The sequence below is a fragment of the Cydia strobilella genome, chromosome 27 (genome assembly GCF_947568885.1).
Source record: "Cydia strobilella chromosome 27, ilCydStro3.1, whole genome shotgun sequence".
Taxonomy (NCBI): domain Eukaryota; kingdom Metazoa; phylum Arthropoda; class Insecta; order Lepidoptera; family Tortricidae; genus Cydia; species Cydia strobilella.
Window position 1 is genome coordinate 3,415,160 of NC_086067.1, and position 21,159 is coordinate 3,436,318.

The window sequence follows — 21,159 nt, forward strand, 5'->3', positions numbered from 1 at the left end:
TAAAGTTGGTTTTAAGGGTAAGAATGAGCAACAATAGTTGCTCGGTACAAATTTAGAGGAGGATCTGACACCATGTACAGTCGAAGGCAAAAATATGATTTAATTGTTCGTTTATTTATATTTATTTGACTTGGTTTATGAATTTTGTGATTAATTATTTTTAATTATTTTTAATTCTACATGTAAATAGTGTGTAGGTACATTTTTTTTTATTAGTTAAACAATTTACACAGCATTACAGCGAACTAATACACTGAGAAATTTATAATAGAAAATATGGACTATTTGTCTGCAATAAACGATTACAATACAAAAATATCGATCCAGACAAATGGCTCAAAAATAAGTGAACACGACTTTATTGTCTAAGCTAAGGTGTAAGCTAAATTTATACATATGTATGCCCTTGACTGTACCATCACCTGACACCTAGTAGTAAGACAACAAGATGCCACCCCTAAAGGAAACGCGGACCCCGACGACTAGACCACCTGGCCACCCCTGAAGATGCCGGTTCCGGGCTCGGCTGCTTCAAAAGGAAAGTTTAAAATGCTAGTATGAATCAATCGAATAATGATTCTCCATATTGAAATCCAAGTACGCTTTCTTTACGGCATTTGAGACGCCCAGTTGGACGCCCTAAGTATTGCTGGAACGGCGGAGTTGCCCAAGACCTGCTCAACCTCGGCCATGGCGACTGGCGAGAGCTATCGCAAGACCGAGAGGTGTGATCTGGTGTCGGAGGCCAGGACTCACTTTGGGTCGTTGCGTCACCGTATCAGAATCAGAATGCATTTATTCGTTATAACATAGGTACATTGTATTGGTCTTATAGTTAGAGCATATTACGAACGCTATGTTTTGCCGCTAGGCGTACGAATTTGTTTACCTATATAAACTAAGTTAAACATGCGCCGGTCTAAGGTATTCATGCTTCAATAATTAAATCAATTACAAAAATAATAAATAAGAACCGAAAGACAATTCACAATAATAATAAAATTTAAAACAATACGTAATATTTGACGACCGGTTTGGCCTAGTGGGTAGTGACCCTGCCTGTGAAGCCGATGGTCCTGGTTTCGAATCCCGGTAAGGGCATTTATTTGTGTGATGAGCACAGATATTTGTTCCTGAGTCATGGGTGTTTTCTATGTATTTAAGTATTTATATATTATATATATCGTTGCCTGAGTACCCACAACACAAGCCTCCTTGGGCTTACCGTGGGACTTAGTTATATATATATTAAAGAATGTCAACAATCAAAATTTCAAAGAAAACTACAAAAATTTACAAAAATAGAAAAACGAGCTAAAAATTATTATCATTCAAGAACTGTACACTATAGTATCATTTCTTGATTAGCAGTGATTTTAAAGTCTTCTTAAAATGTACAATATAGTAAGAAATAAGAAAGTATATTGAAATCGATTGTCTTAATTACTAATATTATTTACATTATTTCTTAGGTGGGACCAACAGCTCTACAAATAACATCAGTGGAGAAGACTAAAGTTCTTGGTCTACCGGTGCTGTTGAATGACGTTTACTATGCTTCGGAAATCGACGAGGTATGTAATCCTTTTTACACACTTTTATTTAGCTTCACTGCGTATATACCTACCTTTGTATATATAGTGCTGCAAATCTTGTATCTAAAATTTGAACCACTTGCCGGTATCTGATTCAGTTGAAATTTGGAGTACTGTCGTAATTCCGGTGACAATGCAATAGTATGCTAACATGGAGGTGTTCTGATGATGCAGCCGGTAGGTAGCCAATGGAACTCCTCGATGGAAAAACACAAACACATCAAGTTTGGGCTCATTATAAAGGTCTCAAGAAGTACTCGATAGACATGCAAACGAGAAGAAGTACAGTCAGCAATAAAAGTGTGTCACAAAAAAAAAATTGACAATTACTTGTTACCATCGCGTGATGTACCTGACATACAGTAAAGCTTAGCTTAGTAGCTTTTAGTATGGAAAACTAAAATTTACATTTTACATTACAAAATGGTCATTGGTCATTGCCTCTATTTCTTACTAGCTTTTGCCCGCGACTTCGTCTGCGTGGAGTTAGTAATTTGGGTAGTAGCTTATTTTTTATCCAATCTGCTTTTTATCGATTTCCCATACAAATTTCCACCTCCCTTTTCACCCTCTTAAAGGATGATTTCTGGGATAAAAACTACCCCATGTCCTTCCCCGAGACTCAAACTATCTCTATGCCAAATTTCAACTAAATCGGTTCAGCGGTTTAAGCGTGAGGAGGTAACAGACAGACAGACACACTTTCGCATTTATAATAATATAATAATTGTAATTGTAATTTTTTTGTAATTTTATTAATTTTATATGTATAATTTCGCTGCTATTTTATGAATTATTCTGATTATTGACATGTCTTTATGATTATGATACTAGTCAAATTTTAAATTTTAATGTAATAGTAAATGTTTTATGTGTTATAAATAAGTACGGCTCACCCGGTATTGTATTGTCCTAGTCCTAGCTCTAAGTATATTGATTTGCATGGTAGGTTTTAATTAATTGTACTTTTTAACATTAGTATTTAAGTTTTTTGTTACTAACACCTCTATGGGCCATGCCTGAAAATAAATGATTATTTAATTTAATTTAATTTAGTTTAATTTAATTTAATTTAATTTAATATTAGTATGGATAGGTACCAATTTTTGATATGTCCGAAAACTATAGAAACACAACACACAGTTTTTTTGTATTAAAAAAAACCGGCCAAGTGCGAGTCGGTCTCGCGTTCCAAGGGTTCCGTACATTACACAATTTACACAATGTATTTTTTATGAAATGTCTTTAAAAAACCCGTAGGGGTCGGATCAAAAACTAAGTAATTAAGTCCGACTCACGCTTGACTATACATTTTTAATAGGTTTTACTGTGATCTATAGTAATGAACTATTTTGTTTATTTTTTTTCAAAATTTTAGATCCAGTAGTTTCGGAGATAAAGGGAATTGATATGTAACACGATATAGTTTAAAAAACTTTATTTTTTAATTTTCTCATTTACCCCCAAAAATGTTCCCCATGTTTAAATTTTATTTGTTTACGTTACATGTCCATCTTTGGGTCACAAACTTACATATGTGTACCAAATTTCAACTTAATTGGTCCAGTAGTTTCGAAGAAAATAGGCTGTGACAGACGGACAGAAAGACAGACAGACGCACGAGTGATCCTATAAGGGTTCCGTTTTTTCCTTTTGAGGTACGGAACCCTAAAAACACTTTTTCAGCTTGGAACTACCCAAACCCTAACCCTAAGGTTGTCTGTAAGAGATAGCTTATAGCAATATGCAATATGTTGTTGCTGTCTTTATTTAATTACGCAATAAAATATTGTAAAACTAGTGTTTCTTTTCAGGTGTGCCTCGTGGACGACAACCAGTTTTCTCTGTCAATCGTGAACGAACCTACTCCACTAAGTTTCATACACAACGATTGTGATAATATTGTGCAATCCATCATACATATACGGAACCGCTGGGAGCTGAGTCAACCGGTAAGTAATCATCAGAGCCCGGAATTTTCGCTGCGAAACAAAAGACTGTCGCAATCTTGCTAGAGTTAGAAACATTTTTTTATCGATATCGATAGTTGGGTAATGGAAGAAAAAAATCGCCCATTAATAAATAAATAAAAATATTAAGACAATTTACGTTAGGTTTTTATAAAATTATATAGAAACAGATGCAATTTCTTTTTTGAAATCTACGTCAGTACGCACAGCAGCACATGACATTATATTTGGTTTGTGACAGTGATAGGAGTAGACATTCATATATTATCATTAATTTCTCAAACTTCTCAGGGAGTAAACAGTTTCGTTTATCACTATAACGCCATTTATGTATACTATTAAATTATATATACTAATTGTATCTGTTTGTATATCATTTTATACAAACCACACACCGTCTTTTTCTTCTATTACACAACTATCGATATCGATAAAAAAAATGTGTCTTACTCTAGCAAGATTGCGACAGTCTTTTGTTTTGCCGCGAAAATTCCGGGCTCTGGTAATCATTGACAAAAACGACCAATCTGTCCGTCTGCGATCAAGAGCGTAACGCCACGTTCGAAACGTGAGGGAAAATAAATAAATCTAAGTGTACCAATGTACGCGATTAAGTCAAACAGTTTAAAATCCCATTAACATTTATGCCAGATTTATGCCCATAGTGGCACTACTAATAATTATAAGTCTCCGAAACCCGGGGACAATGGGGTCATAGAAAGAAAAATACCCCCGTTGCGTTGTCTATGTCTCCTCTAGCTATCCACAAACTAAAACCTGTCAAGACATATGCAATTTGAATTAGACTAAAAGAAATTCAAAATCCAATAGAATGGAGGACCTTTTTGTATGCCTCTGGGCGGCTACAGGTTACCATCGTTGGCACAACTAACTGTTCGTAACCCTTATTAAATAAGGTTCACTTAAGTGTGTTACTTAATTACATTTTCATAGGGTATTTCCCAAACTTTTATTAATGGTATCAGTCGATCAGGTTTGTTTTGAGCATCAAATGTCTGTATGGGACCCATTGTCTTAAAGCAATACAAAAGTCACAAATGATCGTCAAAGTCTGGCACCCGCACTTTACTGACGAAACGCTTATGGCAATACATCGTGACGTCACCATGTAACGTCGCTACTGCTTAGAAGCCGTGTCGATGTATAAAACAAGGAAATTGCGATTTTGTCAGTGAAATATTGCGTTTATGTATATTGTTGCTGTACAATATATATTTTTTTATATAAAATGTAAGGAATCAAATTATTTTCCTACTTGGAAGTTTAAAAAAAAAATATTTGAAACTGAGGTCTGGTATTTTTTTATTATTACCATATATTTTTTAAGTATTTAATTTATTGTGATAAATTGCTCATTTTCTATCTATTTAACTAGATTTAGTTACAAAATTATTATCTAGGACTCGGTAACAGTGCATCAGAAGATACGTCCAAAAGATGTCCCAGGGACTCTCCTCAACATGGCGCTGCTGAATCTTGGCTCCTGCGACCCTAACCTTAGAACGGCAGCGTATAACCAGCTATGTGCACTCACTGCTACATTCCATTTGAAGATCGAAGGACAACTGCTGGAGACATCAGGTTAGTTAGACTATCATTAATTCAACACATTCAGTGTTCAGGGTTTTTTTGAAGGCAGGAATCGAACCAGGTTAATGCCGTGGGCACATTTGCACCGGAAGCGATAAGGAACGGGTTTGACTAGTTACTTCATGTGATTATGTAATTGTTTGTATGATCATTAACTGTATAAAAGGACTTTGGAACAGGCTATCTGGAACCAAAGGAATTCAAAACGCTACCCATGAGATCCATCATCCGGCATATGCAGATGGTGGGAAAAGCTCTTGAGTAGCGGACGGATCTTTCCTAGGGGGTAACTGCACAAAAGATCCCTATGGGTCATAGTGTATCCGCAAGAGCCCCCGAAACCATAAGATAACTGTATAAAAAGCTATATTATGAATAATGTGTAATATTTCACATTAAATATCATATTTTCTTTGACAGGCCTATGCATACCTTCCAACAACACAATCTTCATCAAATCCGTGAGCGAAAAACTAGCGCACAACGAACCACATCTCACTTTAGAGTTCCTCGAGGAGTGTATTCAGGTGATGACAGTATTATGCATATAACCAGAGCCCGGAATTTACGGGGCAAAACAAAAGACTGTCGCAATCTTGCTAGAGTTAGAAACATTTTTTTATCGATATCGATAGTTGGGTAATGGCAGAAAAATATTTAATAAGAAAATTTACGTAAGGTTTTTATAAAATTATATAGACACAGATGAAATTTCTACTTCGAAATCTACGTCAGTACACACAGCAGCACATGACACTATATTTGGTTTGTGACAGTGATAGGAGTAGACAATCATATATTATCATTAATTTCTCAAACTTCTCTGGGAGTAAACAGTTTCGTTTATCACTATAACGCCATTTATGTATACTATTAAATTATGTATACTAATTGTATCTGTTTGTATATCATTTTATTAAAACCTGACTATTTACTTCTTTTGAAATATTGTTTTTATTTGGTTGACCGTCTTTTTCTTCTATTACACAACTATCGATATCGATATAAAATGTTTCCAACTCTAGCAAGATTGCGACAGTCTTTTGTTTTACCGCGAAAATTCCGGGCTCTGATTATAATGAATAAGACAAGTATGTAGGTCAAAACAATCATATCTCCCTTGTGGATGGGCTCCCTTGGGCATGTGCCCAAAGTAAGGGTTATTAAACTTTTCGCCGCCATTGACTTTATAGTCCCACACGCCACGACTTGATACTCGTATGTTTCACGGGTTGTTTACGTGCTATTTGAGGCTTGGCGTTGATGACACTATTAGGGTTCCGTACCCAAAGGGTAAAAACGGGACCCTATTACTAAGACTCCGCTGTCTGTCTGTCTGTCCGTCTGTCACCAGGTCAACCGTCATAGCTAGACAGTTGAAATTTTTACACGTGATTTATTTCTGTTGCCGCTACAACAACAAATACTAAAAAGTACGGAACCTTTGAGAGTCCGACTCGCACTTGTCCGGTTTTTTATTACTTCATTGACGTGGCAGCGAAAAGGTTAAAGCCTAATTTTACTGAACCTTCATCCGTATAAAAGGGGACCATGTCACTCAAAATGTGACGTCACATTTCGACTAGATATGGGGCATTTTCTATGAAAAGGGACCTTATTGTCGATGGCGCTTACGCCGCACAGCGTCGCGCGGCATTGTATTTATATCGGAGCACCGTTTATAATGGCGTAAGCGCCATCGACAATAAGGTCCCTTTTTATAGAAAATACCACATATACGTAGACGTTTTGTATACAATTGGTTTTCCGTTAGTTAAATGTGCTTCGGGTTTCACACAATTAGCCTCATGCATGAAGTTTATATTTGAACGAAATATGTTTTATTCGGATGTTTGTTACCGTTGTATCATGTTACAAATGCATTTCCGTTTTTAAATTACCATTTAATTACTTAAAATTATAAATAAAAAGTACAAAAATTTCCCCGCGAAAAGCTAGTGAGCGTAACGCTCGAAACGCCACGTGACGTCACGCGTTCGACAGATTAGTGTCATTAGTAGCAAACGTCAGTTGGGCCGCCCAACGTGTGACGTCATCACGCTCTGTCGAATTCGCGCCAAAAATTATGAGCGTTTCAACCGCTCAAAATGTTTCAACATTTTAAATATTTTTTAATAAAATAATGTTAAGGTTTACAAAAGTATTTTTATCATTTCCGGTGTTCCAACGATATAAATTATGAATCCAAAAATAAAAATAAATTCATGCATGGAGCTAATTATTAAACATTTTTCGAATTTGCAGGGATTCCGCGGCTCTTCGATTGAGCTAAAGCATTTGTGCCTGGAATACATGACGCCATGGCTAGTCTGTTGAATTCGCGCCAAAAATTATGAGCGTTTCAACCGCTCAAAATTTTTCAACATTTTAAATATTTTTTAATAAAATAATGTTAAGGTTTACAAAAGTATTTTTATCATTTCCGGTGTTCCAACGATATAAATTATGAATCCAAAAATAAAAATAAATTCATGCATGGAGCTAATTATTAAACATTTTTCGAATTTGCAGGGATTCCGCGGCTCTTCGATTGAGCTAAAGCATTTGTGCCTGGAATACATGACGCCATGGCTAGCCAATTTAGTCAGGTATGGTATCATCTTTGACACAGTTACTGATTATCTTGTGAACTTTATTTCTATGATTTAATATCATTAACTTAAACGGGACTTCATCGCGTATGTAAGTATGTAATGTGACATGACCTACGTGCTTCATAATCATAATCATAATCATAATCATAATATTTATTAATAATATAAATTACATGTCACATTTTATACAGTGTATAAAGATTATATTTAAGTATGAATTTTCGCTACATAATGTAGGTTATATTTAATCTTTTACATCTACCTAAGTTCCTAATTTAAAGAACTCTTTATGGTCGTAGAACGCTTGCTCGATTAACCATTTCTTTAATTTGTTTTTAAATACTGCTACGCTTTTAGCAACTACTATTGAGTCCGGAAGACGATTGTATACTTTCTTTGATTGTTTTCTGAAGAAAGGCAGGTTAAAGTCCCGTTGTAGCATAAGCACAGAATATATAATATTATTAGGTACAGAAGATTCACTCCCTAACAAAACGCGACTACTACGGGCAAGGCGGCGCAAGCGCGTGCAGGCGTCCGTTCCATAGCGGTGTGCGGCAATTATTATGGCAAAACCTCAAAATTGAGTCGGCCGCAGGTACTTGTAGCGACGCGAGGAAATCGCGGAGTGAGACACGCCTGGCATAAGTAAGCATAGTGCTCACTCCATACATCAGTTTTGTTACCAAAACTACTATTATCTTCGTAGTCGACACCTAGTGTCAAGTAGCGGAATTATCAGTACTGCTACTCGACACTAGATGTCATGAGTGTCGCGACTTAAGAAAAGTGTATTGCTCAATAATTTACAATTAATGTTACAAGCAGAAAGAGTTGAAAATAGAGTTTCGGTTAATCCGGATATAATATTAGCTGAGAATTGTACAGCATTAGACTTTCCGTTCATTGCGACATCTATTGTCGAGTAGCAGTACTGATAGTTCCGCTACTTGACGCTAGATGTAGACTACGAAAATAATAGTCGTTTTGGTAACAAAACCGATGTATAGAGTGAGCACTCTATGCTTACTTTTTTCTCTATGGTTGTATTTAATAATGTGTGATATATATAAAAATAAAGGTTACTTATTTTTTTATTCTAGATTCTGCAAGCCATCAGACGAGTCCCGTCGCCAGAAGCAAGTCGCCCAAATCCTGGAGAAGCTGATCACGCTCACGATCGAGGAGACGGAGATGTACCCCTCGGTGCAGGCCAAGATCTGGGGCTCCATCGGGCACGTGCCCGAGCTGATCGACATGGTGCTCGACAGCTTCATACAGCGGAGCGTCAATTCGGGTAACACGACTTGTTACAATATCCTCTGTGCCACTCATTGACCCGGTCACTCACAAACTCACGGTCACTCACAAACTGGCAGTCACTCACTAAATTTCGGTAACTCGCAAATGGCCGGTCACTCACTGCCCGGTCACTCGCATATTGCCGGTAACTCACTAACGGTGGGTCACTCTTTGGCTACAGATCACTCAATGATTGTTGATCGCTCCCTGACTAATAGTCACAGTCGCCTTTATCCTTGTCAAGTATGTTTTATGTAAGTAAATAAAAGCAATATGACAAATCCTGGCGAAGCTGATCACCCCCACGATCCATTAGATGGAGATGTACCCCTCGGTGCAGGCCAAGATCTGGGGCTCCATCGGGCACGTGCCCGAGCTTATCGACATGGTGCTCGACAGCTTCATACAGCGGAGCGTCAATTCGGGTAACACGACTTGTTACAATATCCTCTGTGCCACTCATTGACCCGGTCACTCACAAACTCACGGTCACTCACAAACTGGCAGTCACTCGCTAAATTTCGGTCGGTCGCAAATGGTCGGTATGTGGAATCCAGCAAATTGATTCATGTTTACCATACTTTAAAAACTTACGAATATTAACTTTACCCTGTTTATATATTTTTGAAATTGTAGTTTTTCTAAAAGGCAATGCGCAGTTATTTCAGCAGTTTAAGAGTATACGTCTTAGAAACAAAATCAATTCGTTGCCTTCCAAAAGGGCGTTATTTAGAAAAATTATATTTGGAATGGCTCCAAAATTTTTTAATAAAATTCCAAATGAGCTAAGAAATACAGATGACATGATTAGTTTTAAAAGTAAGTTATTTATATTTTTAATTGACAATGCATATTATAGTGTAAGTAAATTTTTGTTAGATGATTTTGATAAGTAATGGTAACTGTGCTCAGCATGCAGCCACAGACCATAAATGGAAAATTGTACGCCTTACGGCACAACATAGTGATACAATGATTATGTGAGACCTGTACTTATGTACCTTACCTATGTTGAACAAATAAATGCTTTTGACTTTTGACTTTTCAAACTGAAAATTGACGGCAAATACAAGGGGAGGGGCTACAGTATGGGGTTATTGGGGTTCTTCAAAAAAGTGTACAGGTTTTTAAAGGGTCGGCAACGCGCATGTAATATCTCTGGTGTTGCAGGCGTCCATAGGCTACAGTGACTGCTTACCATCAGGCGGATCGTATGCTTATTTGCCACCGACGTGGTATAAAAAAAATACTGTTTCGATTTTTTTGTATGAAATTATGTCCAAATTTCTTCCTCGTAATACCACAGAAAAAATAATAGTACTAGTTACAGAAGTTTCGCTCTTTAACAAATCGCGTCTATTACGACAGATATGACCGCTAGGTGGCGCATGCGCAAACAGGGCGTCCGTTCCGTAGCGGTGCGCGGCAATTACTATGGCTAGACCCCAGAATTGGGGGCGGCCGCATGTATTTGGGCCCTTGGATACAATTCATTAGAAGTCAGACGGACCTTTAGTTTGCTATCTACTGCGTGTCGAACACTGCGCGGAGAGTCAGATTGTCTGGAACTTGTGAGCCGCCTCGTGCGACTGTTTGTTCCAGATGTCTCCAGAATAGATCTCAGACCGCGGAGACGCGCTCTTTTAGCTGTACCGGCTGCGCGAACTGTGTCGCGAAGAAACTCACCACTGCGCGCTCTCTCTACTTAATGCGCTCTTGGCGTCAGCATAGGAATGCGATCTGATTGCATGGCGATGGGTGGCTGTGAGAAACGAATGCTTGAGGTTCTGTGAGGTGATGGACGCTAGGCCCTCGAGTGTAACGTAATGTTTGTTATCCGTGTGTGAAATGTAATGTAATACTTAGTATAATGATTCTATGTTGTTATGTGTTAGTTTCATGACGTATTGGTTTACTGTAAAGTCGTGTAAACGTATTTATAAAAAAATGAAAATAAAATTAAATTTGTAGCGGCGCGACGAAATCGCGGAGTGAGTCACGCCTGGTAATACGTTATCTAATGTTCACTCGTAATTTTATGTCTTCCACAGGTCTTGGGTCACCAATGATAGAAATAATGGCCGACACCGCGGTCGCCTTAGCGTCCGCCAACGTGCAGCTGGTCTCCAAAAAGGTCATCGGTCGAATGTGTAGGGTAAATGAATAATCATTACTTCATCGTCAGGATTTTACATACGAAAGGTTGTCACAGAACTGAGAAACAAAATCTCGTTGCTTTTTTTCTTCAATCGTTAGTTCTCGAAATTCTGAGTTGGAATAACCGAAAAAATTCTATATGTTCGAAACGAGGAAATGGTAGGTAGATTTTTTCGCAAAACTTTGAAATACAACTTGGAGCCAGTTGCACCAACCACAGTTAACAGACTGATCAACGTCAAACAGTAGAGATCTGTGAAACTCCCCATACAAAAAAAGTTGCGAACGCTTTAACGGTGACAGACGGTTTGGTACAACTGACCCTTAGTACGTGGCATTTTAATTTGACGAATATTTATGTGCAATGGTTATTTAGTTTTAAAATTTCATGACCACTAAATTGTAACTTACGAGTAACAAAAACGAATATTTACAAATTTTAAAAGTTTTTTTACATATTTGTACTTTTAAAATATTTATCAGTACGGTTTTTACTCACTATTATTTTTAGTCGCTTTGCACGACGTACAACCGCCGCGGACACTCGTGCCTGAGGATGGATTCCCAAAGAATCCGAAACATGTCGCCAAAAGCGACTAAAAATAATAGTGAGTAAAAACCGTACTGATAAATATTTTGAAATATGTCTCACGATAGTTTAAGTGCGATTTGTACTTTTAAGCGTTTTCCCACGAGTATTTTTGTATTAATACTTGGGTTACAAGCGCATCTTATGAAGGGTGTCAAATACACTCAACAGCACCAAAACGTATGCATTTCACTCAAATTTATTTAGTACTTTGTATTATTGCAAGTATATTATATGCGAGATATTTTTAAGTGTAGATTTAGAGGTATTTGCAAGTGTTAAACTAGTTTTTCCTGCAGGCCCTATCGAAACTGCCCAATAATGCCCTGGGCCCCGTTACCCCGGCCACTGTGAGTTGGTTTTATTTTTATTTTATTTGCTTTTTATTTTTTGTTTAATAAAATAACGTGAAAGATTAATAAAACCTATTTGTGACATTTTCAACCAAAAGGTACCACATTGTCACTTGTCAATAAGGTTGATTTCAAATTGAAGCTGTATGGATATAGCGCCTTATTGACAACCGACAATAAGTACCCTTTTGATTGAAAATGGCACATTTATTTAACATAAGCCGGTCAGATCACAAATACTTCATCTATACAAGCCAAAGGTCTAAGCTCGGTGCACGCTATGCTATAGTTTAAATCTTCTCAAATGATTTTTTACTCCAAAGACCCTAATCTGTTAAACAAAAGCCATTGTTTCTTTTGTGGGAGCGCGTGGTCATTGTGTTTGAGCGCTGCCACGCGCTGAGACACAATGGCCACGCTTTCAGACACAATGACCACGCGCTCACATAAAAGTAACAATGGCTTTTGTTTAACAGATTAGGGTCTGGCGTAAAAATAACTTGAGAAGATTCAAACTATACAATGATAGTCAAAATCGGTTTAGTAGTTTTTGACAAATAAATATAAAAATGTTTAAACTGCAAAAGTAAAGGTTTTTACAATGAATAAAAAAAACATAACAATCAATACAATAATTAATTACTTTTCATTTGCTTTTTACTCTAGGCTTTTAATTTTTTTTATGATTTACATTTTGTTTTATGGGGAACATTGGCAGTCAGTGGTCAAAATTTTAGGTTATTACCACACTTAGCAGCTTGTAACACTTAGATTAAATAACAAGTAATAAATAAATTAAACTGTATTTTAATATTGACAGGAATAGGTCTCGCATTTTATGAAGAGGCAAATTGAATAAATAATGAATGATTAGAATTACAGTCTGGCAAAAAAGAGTAGAAATTAAAAAGTGGCAACACTGTAGCGTCGTCCCTTTCTAATCAATCTAAGAAAAACGGGACGACACTACAGTGTTGCCACTTTTTAATTTCTACTCTTTTTTGCCAGACAGTACACAAAACGGTTAAAATGCATGATAAAAGAATTCTTAATTTAAAATGGCGCTGCCAGTTTTGTCTATATGTCGGCACCGATCGTAAGATCAGGCATATCGTGATTCCTAGGCATATCGTGAAACGTGAAAATCATTGTTCTCTAAGTGCTCCTATTTCTGGACAGTTAGCCCTTCGGGCGTCTGAAGCAACCTAACGTACCTATCTTACCTATATATTAGTTTAAGTGGTCAGTAGCGCGCTCCGCCCCCCGCCGCGCGACGACCCGCACTCCACTTCAAACGAACGCGCTTGTCGCCGTTTTCATTACATTATGGTTTCGAAAACTAAAAAAATAACTCCCCATTACTTTTATATAGCACCCATTTTAATATTTAAGCTGCCAGCAAATCAAAGCCCTAAATGCTTTTTTAGATGGAGACCTGTAGTTGCCACTAATATAAAGTTTGTTATCCTTCTGCTAATATTAGTCGCCAAGTCATTATTTATAGTACCTCGCCTATGATTTCAGTAATCTTGTTTATTATTTCTGCTACCTTAAAGTAGCTGCCATTATTTGAATTTTAAAATATCCTTAGCTTAAAGCTCATTTAATATAAATGATTGCCAAAATATTTAATCGCTGACAAGTTATTATTTTAGTTGCAAATAGTTTGCTGCTCTTTAATTTTTCTGTCGCCGCGAAAATAATAAGCCTTAGTTTAATGTGACTACCGTCAAACATTACGATCTGCCTGATATTACGATCGGCCGCCGGCTGACATATACACGACGTAAAATTGTGTGCGGCCTCTCTTTATAATGCGATATCTGTACATTAGAAATAAGATTGTGTGATTGACGAAAGATTAGATTAATTTATTTCTTATTGGGAATTACCTACATGATATTTAACAATGTCACAATGTATCTAAATAACATGAACTCACAAAAAGATCGTCAAATTGTAAAAAAATAAGAATTCAGTAAAATAATAAAAAAATAAATAAAAACCAACAAATCATAACAAAATAAAAAAATTAAAAGTCAAATACAGTGAGATAAAATGTCAGAAAGTAATAATAGTTATACTAAACACAATGTCAAAAATTATCTCTTCAGAGTATAAATAAGCGGTCAAAATATATATATTGCTAGGGCACCCTAGTTAATATAATGTCAGTGAAAAAATCCTAAATAGGATTTGAAGTCTAAAAAGTGAAAAGGCATGATCATGTCTTGTTATTACTTTGTAAGGGCTATATATAGGTACTAAGTATGGGTAACGTTTTCAAACCAAAGGTACCATCAGTGGTTGATAAGGTTTGTTATTTTACTTCTATGACTATCAACAAGTACCTTCATCGAAAATTTCATGTCTAGGAAAGCCACAATTAATATGTCACGTTTTCAACTAAAAGGTAACATATTAAATATATTAATAACGGGTCACTCACGTGTTTTAAGTCGAAAACGCTCGACATGTTGTCACATATTGTCAGGTAACATATTGTCGGTTGTAGACAAGGTCGATTACAAATTGAAGCTATATGGAAATATAGATCATTGTAGACAAACGACAATAAGTACCCTTTTGGCTGAAAATAGCACATATGATCCCAGTGACTGTAGATACTAGATCCCAGTTCTGTATTATCATAGAGTAACTTATACTAGAGCGGTACTGTCATAGTAAATTTTGTAAACACAGTAAATTCACTGCCATCTGCCACTCTTTAAAACTAAAAATGAAGATTTATAAAAATACGATAAAATGTATTTAAATATGGATAAATAATTTTTTTTATTTGCATTAATTATTTTTATGATTTTGACCCATGTTCTTTCACTGATATGCGTTAAAATTGTTAAATAACAAACGAAACCGTCAACGCCATCTATACGACAGTAGGCCAAAGCTAGTAGCGCCCTCTGAACGAGAATCAAATTTTCTTGATTTTCGAGGCACGTTTTTCCCTTAGACTGTATCCATCTATTACGGAGTTATATCTATCTTTGATATGGATAAATGATTTTTTTTATTTGCATTAATTATTTTTATAATTTTGACCCATGTTCTTTCACTGATATGCGTTAAAATTGTTAAATAACAAACGAAACCGTCAACGCCATCTATACGACAGTAGGCCAAAGCTAGTCTTTCTTAATATAAATTAATCTTTGGTATTATAAAGAGGAGTAATACTTCTGACGCAACACGTGAATTTTTATCGTTATCAAAATCAAGTTTGAATTTCAAGAGCACAACACTTCTACCACAAATATCAACAAAATTATCTTAGATAAAAGATAAAGATAGTTTGTTTTCAAGTAGGCATATTACAATGCGCTTATGAACGTAAAATAAAGCTGCGCCGGCTCTAACCCTGCACCTCTGCCTCGAGAAAATTTAAATCCTCCCTCAATGGGGTTGGCCGGTCGAAATAATTAGCAGATGGCGCCAGCATAGCTTGCCCTGTCAATAATATGGATGGTATAGAAAGGATCGCAATCTCTTATGGCAGAATTGTTGCAAAAGTGACCGCTTTCAGCTTTAAATAATAGTTCCTAATCTCTCCGGTGGCGCTAGTTACGCTCTGGGACATGAGTATAACATGAACCATATAAGGCAACAAATAACCCGACCAAATTACGTAGGTTGTTTTTGGTAGTATTTCGGTGTATGGTGGCGCCGCTGTTTTTTGATGGACACTTTTCATACATTGAGATTTGGCTCTTTTATATAGTCTCCATGGTCAATAACTAGAATTGTGTCAAGCTTTTGTTTTTTTTAATGCCCTGGATGCCAGCCCTTTAAGCCAAATCTCATAGAAAAAGGGGCAAGCTATGATGGCGCCATCTCTGCAAACCTTTGACAGTTGCCAACCCCATTACGATTACCCCAAATGGTGGGAAAATGCCGAAAACGAGGGGAGGCCTTTGTCCAGCAGTGGGACACCGAAGTACGCTTTAAAAAAAAATATACGGTGATTGTCATATACAGGGTGTTATATACAAGATTTTCATATTTTAACTATAAAACTCCCGTGAGACTCAAACATATTAGATTATTTTAAATCGGGTCACTCACGTTTATTAAGTCGAATAGCTCGACATGTTTACACGCCGCGCCCTCGACCAGTGAAGGTCGACGGTCCTCGTAAATTGGACCGAAACATGTCGAGCTATTCGACTTAATAATACGTGAGTGACCCGGTTTAAAATAATCTAATAAGATTGTCATATATTTGACAGGTAGTGGACAAGACCTGTCATTCTCCGACGCCGGTGCTAGAGATGCACATGATGTGGGGAGACATTGCAATATTGGCGAGATATTTGGTAAGTTAAATTATATAAAACTTGCTTTTTCCCGCGACTTCGTCCGCATGTAATGATGATTGATAAATATCCTATGTTCACCTTATTTTGAACTTTATCTTTTTGATAAGTTTTAACTTTATGTTATTGATGACCCAGATGTCAAGATTTGCCGAAATGGACAGTATAAAACCCCTGATATTTGCGTCTCGAATGTCGAGTTTCGGACGAAGCTGTAGCTTGGGGGCGCTGCCCCATAAGAATGTTCCATAGACATAGTATATACAAGTAGTTATAGACATGCAACCGAGCGACCAGGGGTAAGAGAAAGACATATTCATGTATTGACAGTTTCATGTATGGCAGCATAATCCTTTTTCTCTTTCACTCTTATAAATTTCGGTATTTCGCCATCGCCTCCTTGCTATGATGCCATAACCCGACCATGAAAAAATGCCCGGTCGATGATAAGGACAAAGCATGGCACTATTTTCTCTTTCTTCTTATAGGAATCGCAATAAGACTATCTTTCTCTATTAAAGAGTGTCAGTACCTTGGAATTTTCGCAGTGCGCCCTTACGAGCTTCACCCTACTTTGTGTGCTGAAAAGAAATAAAGAAATTGAAAGGTAAGGTAGATTTTTTTTTGTTCCAGCTCATGTTATCGTTCAACAATTGCCTGGACGTGACGCGTCACTTACCGTACCTGTTCCACACGGTCACGTTCCTGGTGTGTTCAGGCACGGTGTCCATGCGCGCCGCCACGCACGGTCTGGTCATCAACATCATACACTCGCTGTGCACCTGCAACAGCCCGAGTTTCTCTGGTTAGTGATTTTTAAGGCCTCCAGGAAAAAACTAGCAAAATTTAGAAAAAAAAAACAAAAAAATATTTTTTAGCATTTTTCTCAAATTTTATTACCAGCATTGCTATCAAGGATCAAAAAGATCAACCTATTAAAATGTACAAATAGCCACTAATAACTAGAATCTCGTACTATTTAATACATACATAGACATGTTGTTTATATAACGCTAAATACAGATATTTTTCGTAGAAAAATGAAAGAATGTTTACCGTTTTCAAATTAAGCAATCTCAAAGATTTCATATAGTTTTGGTTTTATGGACGGAGGGACTAAATTTGTAGTAAACGGGCGTTGCCCTATGGGTCTCAATTTTCAAGCATTGAGACCGGTCGGTTAGTGAACGACAGTCCAACAACTAGCATTTACAGCTCATGACAATTGTTATGGTTCAACAATTGCCTGGACGTGACGCGTCACTTACCGTACCTGTTCCACACGGTCACGTTCCTGGTGTGCTCGGGCACGGTGTCCATGCGCGCCGCCACGCACTGGTCATCATCATTTTACACTCTCTGTGCACCAGCAACAGCCCGAGTTTCTCTGGTCAGTTTACAGAGTTATTTCCTAGGAAAAATAACGTATTGTATGTCAGTTTTCTGAAATTTTGACGCCATATGACTCTTAATTATACTAGAATAAAAAAATCTATCTTATTTAAGGTAAAAACCGGCCAAGTGTGAGTCGGACTCGCCCAACGAGGGTTCCGTACTTTTAAGTATTTGTTCTTATAGCGGCAACAGAAATATATCATCTGTGAAAATTTCAACTATCTAGCTATCACGGTTCATGTGATACAGCGTCGTGACAGACAGACGGACAGCGGTACCTTAGTAATAGGGTCCCGTTTTTACCCTTTGGTTGGGTACGGATTCGCACAATGTGATCCGTAGCTTCAATAACCTAGTTCTGTCTACAGAGGAAACCCAGCGAGTCCTGATGCTGTCCCTGGATGAATTCGCTCTACCGAAGTTCTATCAGATGTTCGGCATCTCGAAGGTCAAGTCGGCGGCAGTCACCGCTTTCCGGAGCCCACATAACCGTAATCCTGATAAGGAATGGTGAGTTTTAGAGTAGAAGATATTAAACTACTACTACTACTCCGTTGGCTCAGCGACCCAAAATGAGACTTGGCCTCCGACACAAGACAGTGCCACTTTTCTCGGTCCTGTGCGACCTCTCGCCAATTGGTCTTCATCCATTCGCTCAAGATGGCCCAACCAACGGAGTCTGTGAGCAGATATTAAAGCTTGATTAAATTTATACGAAATTTGATCTTATTTATTAGAAGAGAGTATCATTTCGTTCCATTTGGAGTTGAAACTCTAGGTCCATGGGGTCCCAGCGCGCATAAGTTGTTTGCAGAAATCGCGAAGCGTCTGGTTGACGTAACTGGTGACCGAAGAGCTGGCGGCTTTCTCGCACAACGTATCAGCATTGCGATACAGCGGGGAAATGCCGCCAGCATCCTTGGTACAATGCCTCAAGGGCCTATTTTAGATTTAAGCTAGTTATTAATTTCGTTTACGTAGTACCACTGTATATATCTTGTATGTAAATATTTATTAGAATAGAATAGAATTTAATTTAATCAAGTAGGATTTTACAATCTCTTTTTTATTGTCAAAAGTACATTACAAATAAATTAAAAAATAAATAACAGCTTACAAAATACAAAATTTACTACCAATACAAATACATTTCATAATTCATTCATTTATTTATAGATGTATATTTATTTTTGGAATTTATTTAGGCCATATCTTTTTATTTACAGAAAATAGAGTTAGAATATCATACACAATCTCCAACTTGATATGAAATTTTGTGAAACTTTGTTATAACAAGCCATAATATTTTTTTATTCTAATAAATAATTTTATAAAGAAAAAAAGAAAAATAAAGAAAATACATTTATTTGACGCCACAACATAGTATATAAAAAAAGAAAAGCATGCAGACAAAAAAACATTTGGACGCCAAAAACTTCTTCTTGTCTGTTGCCTTCCGTGATTCTTCTCACCTGATGGTCTCATCGGGAGATCAGCGCTGGAAGTCACCAGCAACATGCTGAGATGAGGCCATTGCGTGGCACTTTAATTTTTTTTTTTTTTTTTTTTTTTTGTATTATGTAATGTCTTGTTTGTTTGTGCTTACGAATAAAATCTCATTCTATTCTATTCTATTCTAAAAAGGATCCCCACTCAGCATAGTGCCGCGGCAAACCGTGGCGCTGGTTTTCTGTGGGGACCTGGCTTAATCGAAAAATTAATGGCGACACGTACGCCAACGACACATTAAAAAATTTACATTGACATATAAAATACAAACATTATTAAACATAGAAAATTAAGACAAACAAAATATTAACTACCGCCCAAAGATAGATCCGTAATAGATGGATACAGTCTAAGGAAAAAACGTGCCTCGAAAATCACGAAATATTGATTCTCGATCAGAGGGCGCCACTAGTTTTGGCCTACTCTCGTATAGAGGGCGTTGACGGTTTCGTTTGTTATTTATAATTTTAACGCATATCCGTTAAAGAACATGGGTCAAAATCATATAAAAATAATTAATGCAAATAAAAAAATCATTTATCCATATTTAAATACAATTTAACGTATTTTTATAAATCTTCATTTTTAGTTTCAAGGTATGTCGATAGATGGCAGTGAATTTACAGTGGTTACAAAATTTACTATGACAGTACCGCTCTATCTTATTATATCCTCTTTGTACCGCCTATATAAACGCCCATATAAACGAGGTCAAGTTTTCCTTTGATTGTGTTATTTGTGTTATTTTTTCAAAAACTAAAAACTAACTTAACCTATTTTTAGGTACTCTGAGCATTCGTACACAGCCTGCACCGAATCCGGTACCTCGTCCAGCAGCGGAGCCCTACCCGCCCCGCCGCCCCACTCCGACCGCGAGAGACTCCCCCTGCAGTCATTGGAGACTATCACCGACGCCCTACTTGAGATCATGGAGGCCTGCATGAGGGATATACCGCACTGCGATTGGCTGACCACATGGTAAGTGTTTTCATACAATACGGTTTACTGAATATCTCGCTAGATGGCGCTGTGCCATTGTAATTGTATAATTATGTTATATTATGTATTGTTAATTTTGTAAATAAGTATGCTCCTGAACCGTACTAAAAAAAACCGGACACGTGCGAGTCGGACTGGCCCACCGAGGGTTCCGTACTTTTTAGTATTTGTTGTTATAGCGGCAACAGAAATACAGAAAATTTCAACTGTCTACTCTAGGTAACACGGTTCATGAGATACAGCCCTGTGACAGACAGACGGACAGCGGAGTCGTATTAATAGGGTCCCGTTATTCCCTTTGGGTACGGAACCCTAAAAATCATTCATAACGTCGTTGTTGTTAACAGGACTTCCCTGGCCAAGAGCTTCGCCTTCTGTTTCAACCCAGCGTTGCAACCGCGCGCTCTCATCGTGTTCGGTTGTATCAGTAAGTAACTCAACCTAAACGTTTCCTACTACACCAAATTCGCTTTACAAGCTTTCATTTTACTTGCAATGTATGTATCAGGGATGTTGCGAATATTCGCATCCGCATCCGCAACCGCGGAACTTCCGCATTATTTTCAACATCCGCATCCGCATAAAATCGATGCGGAGCTTAATGCGGATGCGGATGTGGAACAGGTAGGTAGGCGTCTTAGCGGCGCGGTAAGTGCTAGGTAATTTCGTCATTAGCCAATAGGAATCTCATTTCGTTTTTGTGATTAGTCGATCGAGCACTTTAGCCTAT

General features: G+C 37.3%; 1 protein-coding gene across 1 annotated transcript in view; it reads left to right on the forward strand.

The window, feature by feature from the left end:
* Positions 1-21,159, forward strand: part of LOC134753541 (neurofibromin) — a 98,470-nt gene that overhangs the window by 47,406 nt on the left and 29,905 nt on the right. The window contains exons 38-50 of the mRNA XM_063689452.1: positions 1,473-1,574; positions 3,410-3,547; positions 4,987-5,167; positions 5,597-5,703; positions 7,709-7,785; positions 8,895-9,088; positions 11,145-11,248; positions 12,139-12,189; positions 16,440-16,526; positions 17,160-17,331; positions 18,290-18,431; positions 20,214-20,408; positions 20,777-20,856. Coding sequence (XP_063545522.1) covers positions 1,473-1,574; positions 3,410-3,547; positions 4,987-5,167; positions 5,597-5,703; positions 7,709-7,785; positions 8,895-9,088; positions 11,145-11,248; positions 12,139-12,189; positions 16,440-16,526; positions 17,160-17,331; positions 18,290-18,431; positions 20,214-20,408; positions 20,777-20,856 — 1,630 coding nt within the window. The remainder of the gene's footprint in view (positions 1-1,472; positions 1,575-3,409; positions 3,548-4,986; positions 5,168-5,596; positions 5,704-7,708; positions 7,786-8,894; positions 9,089-11,144; positions 11,249-12,138; positions 12,190-16,439; positions 16,527-17,159; positions 17,332-18,289; positions 18,432-20,213; positions 20,409-20,776; positions 20,857-21,159) is intronic.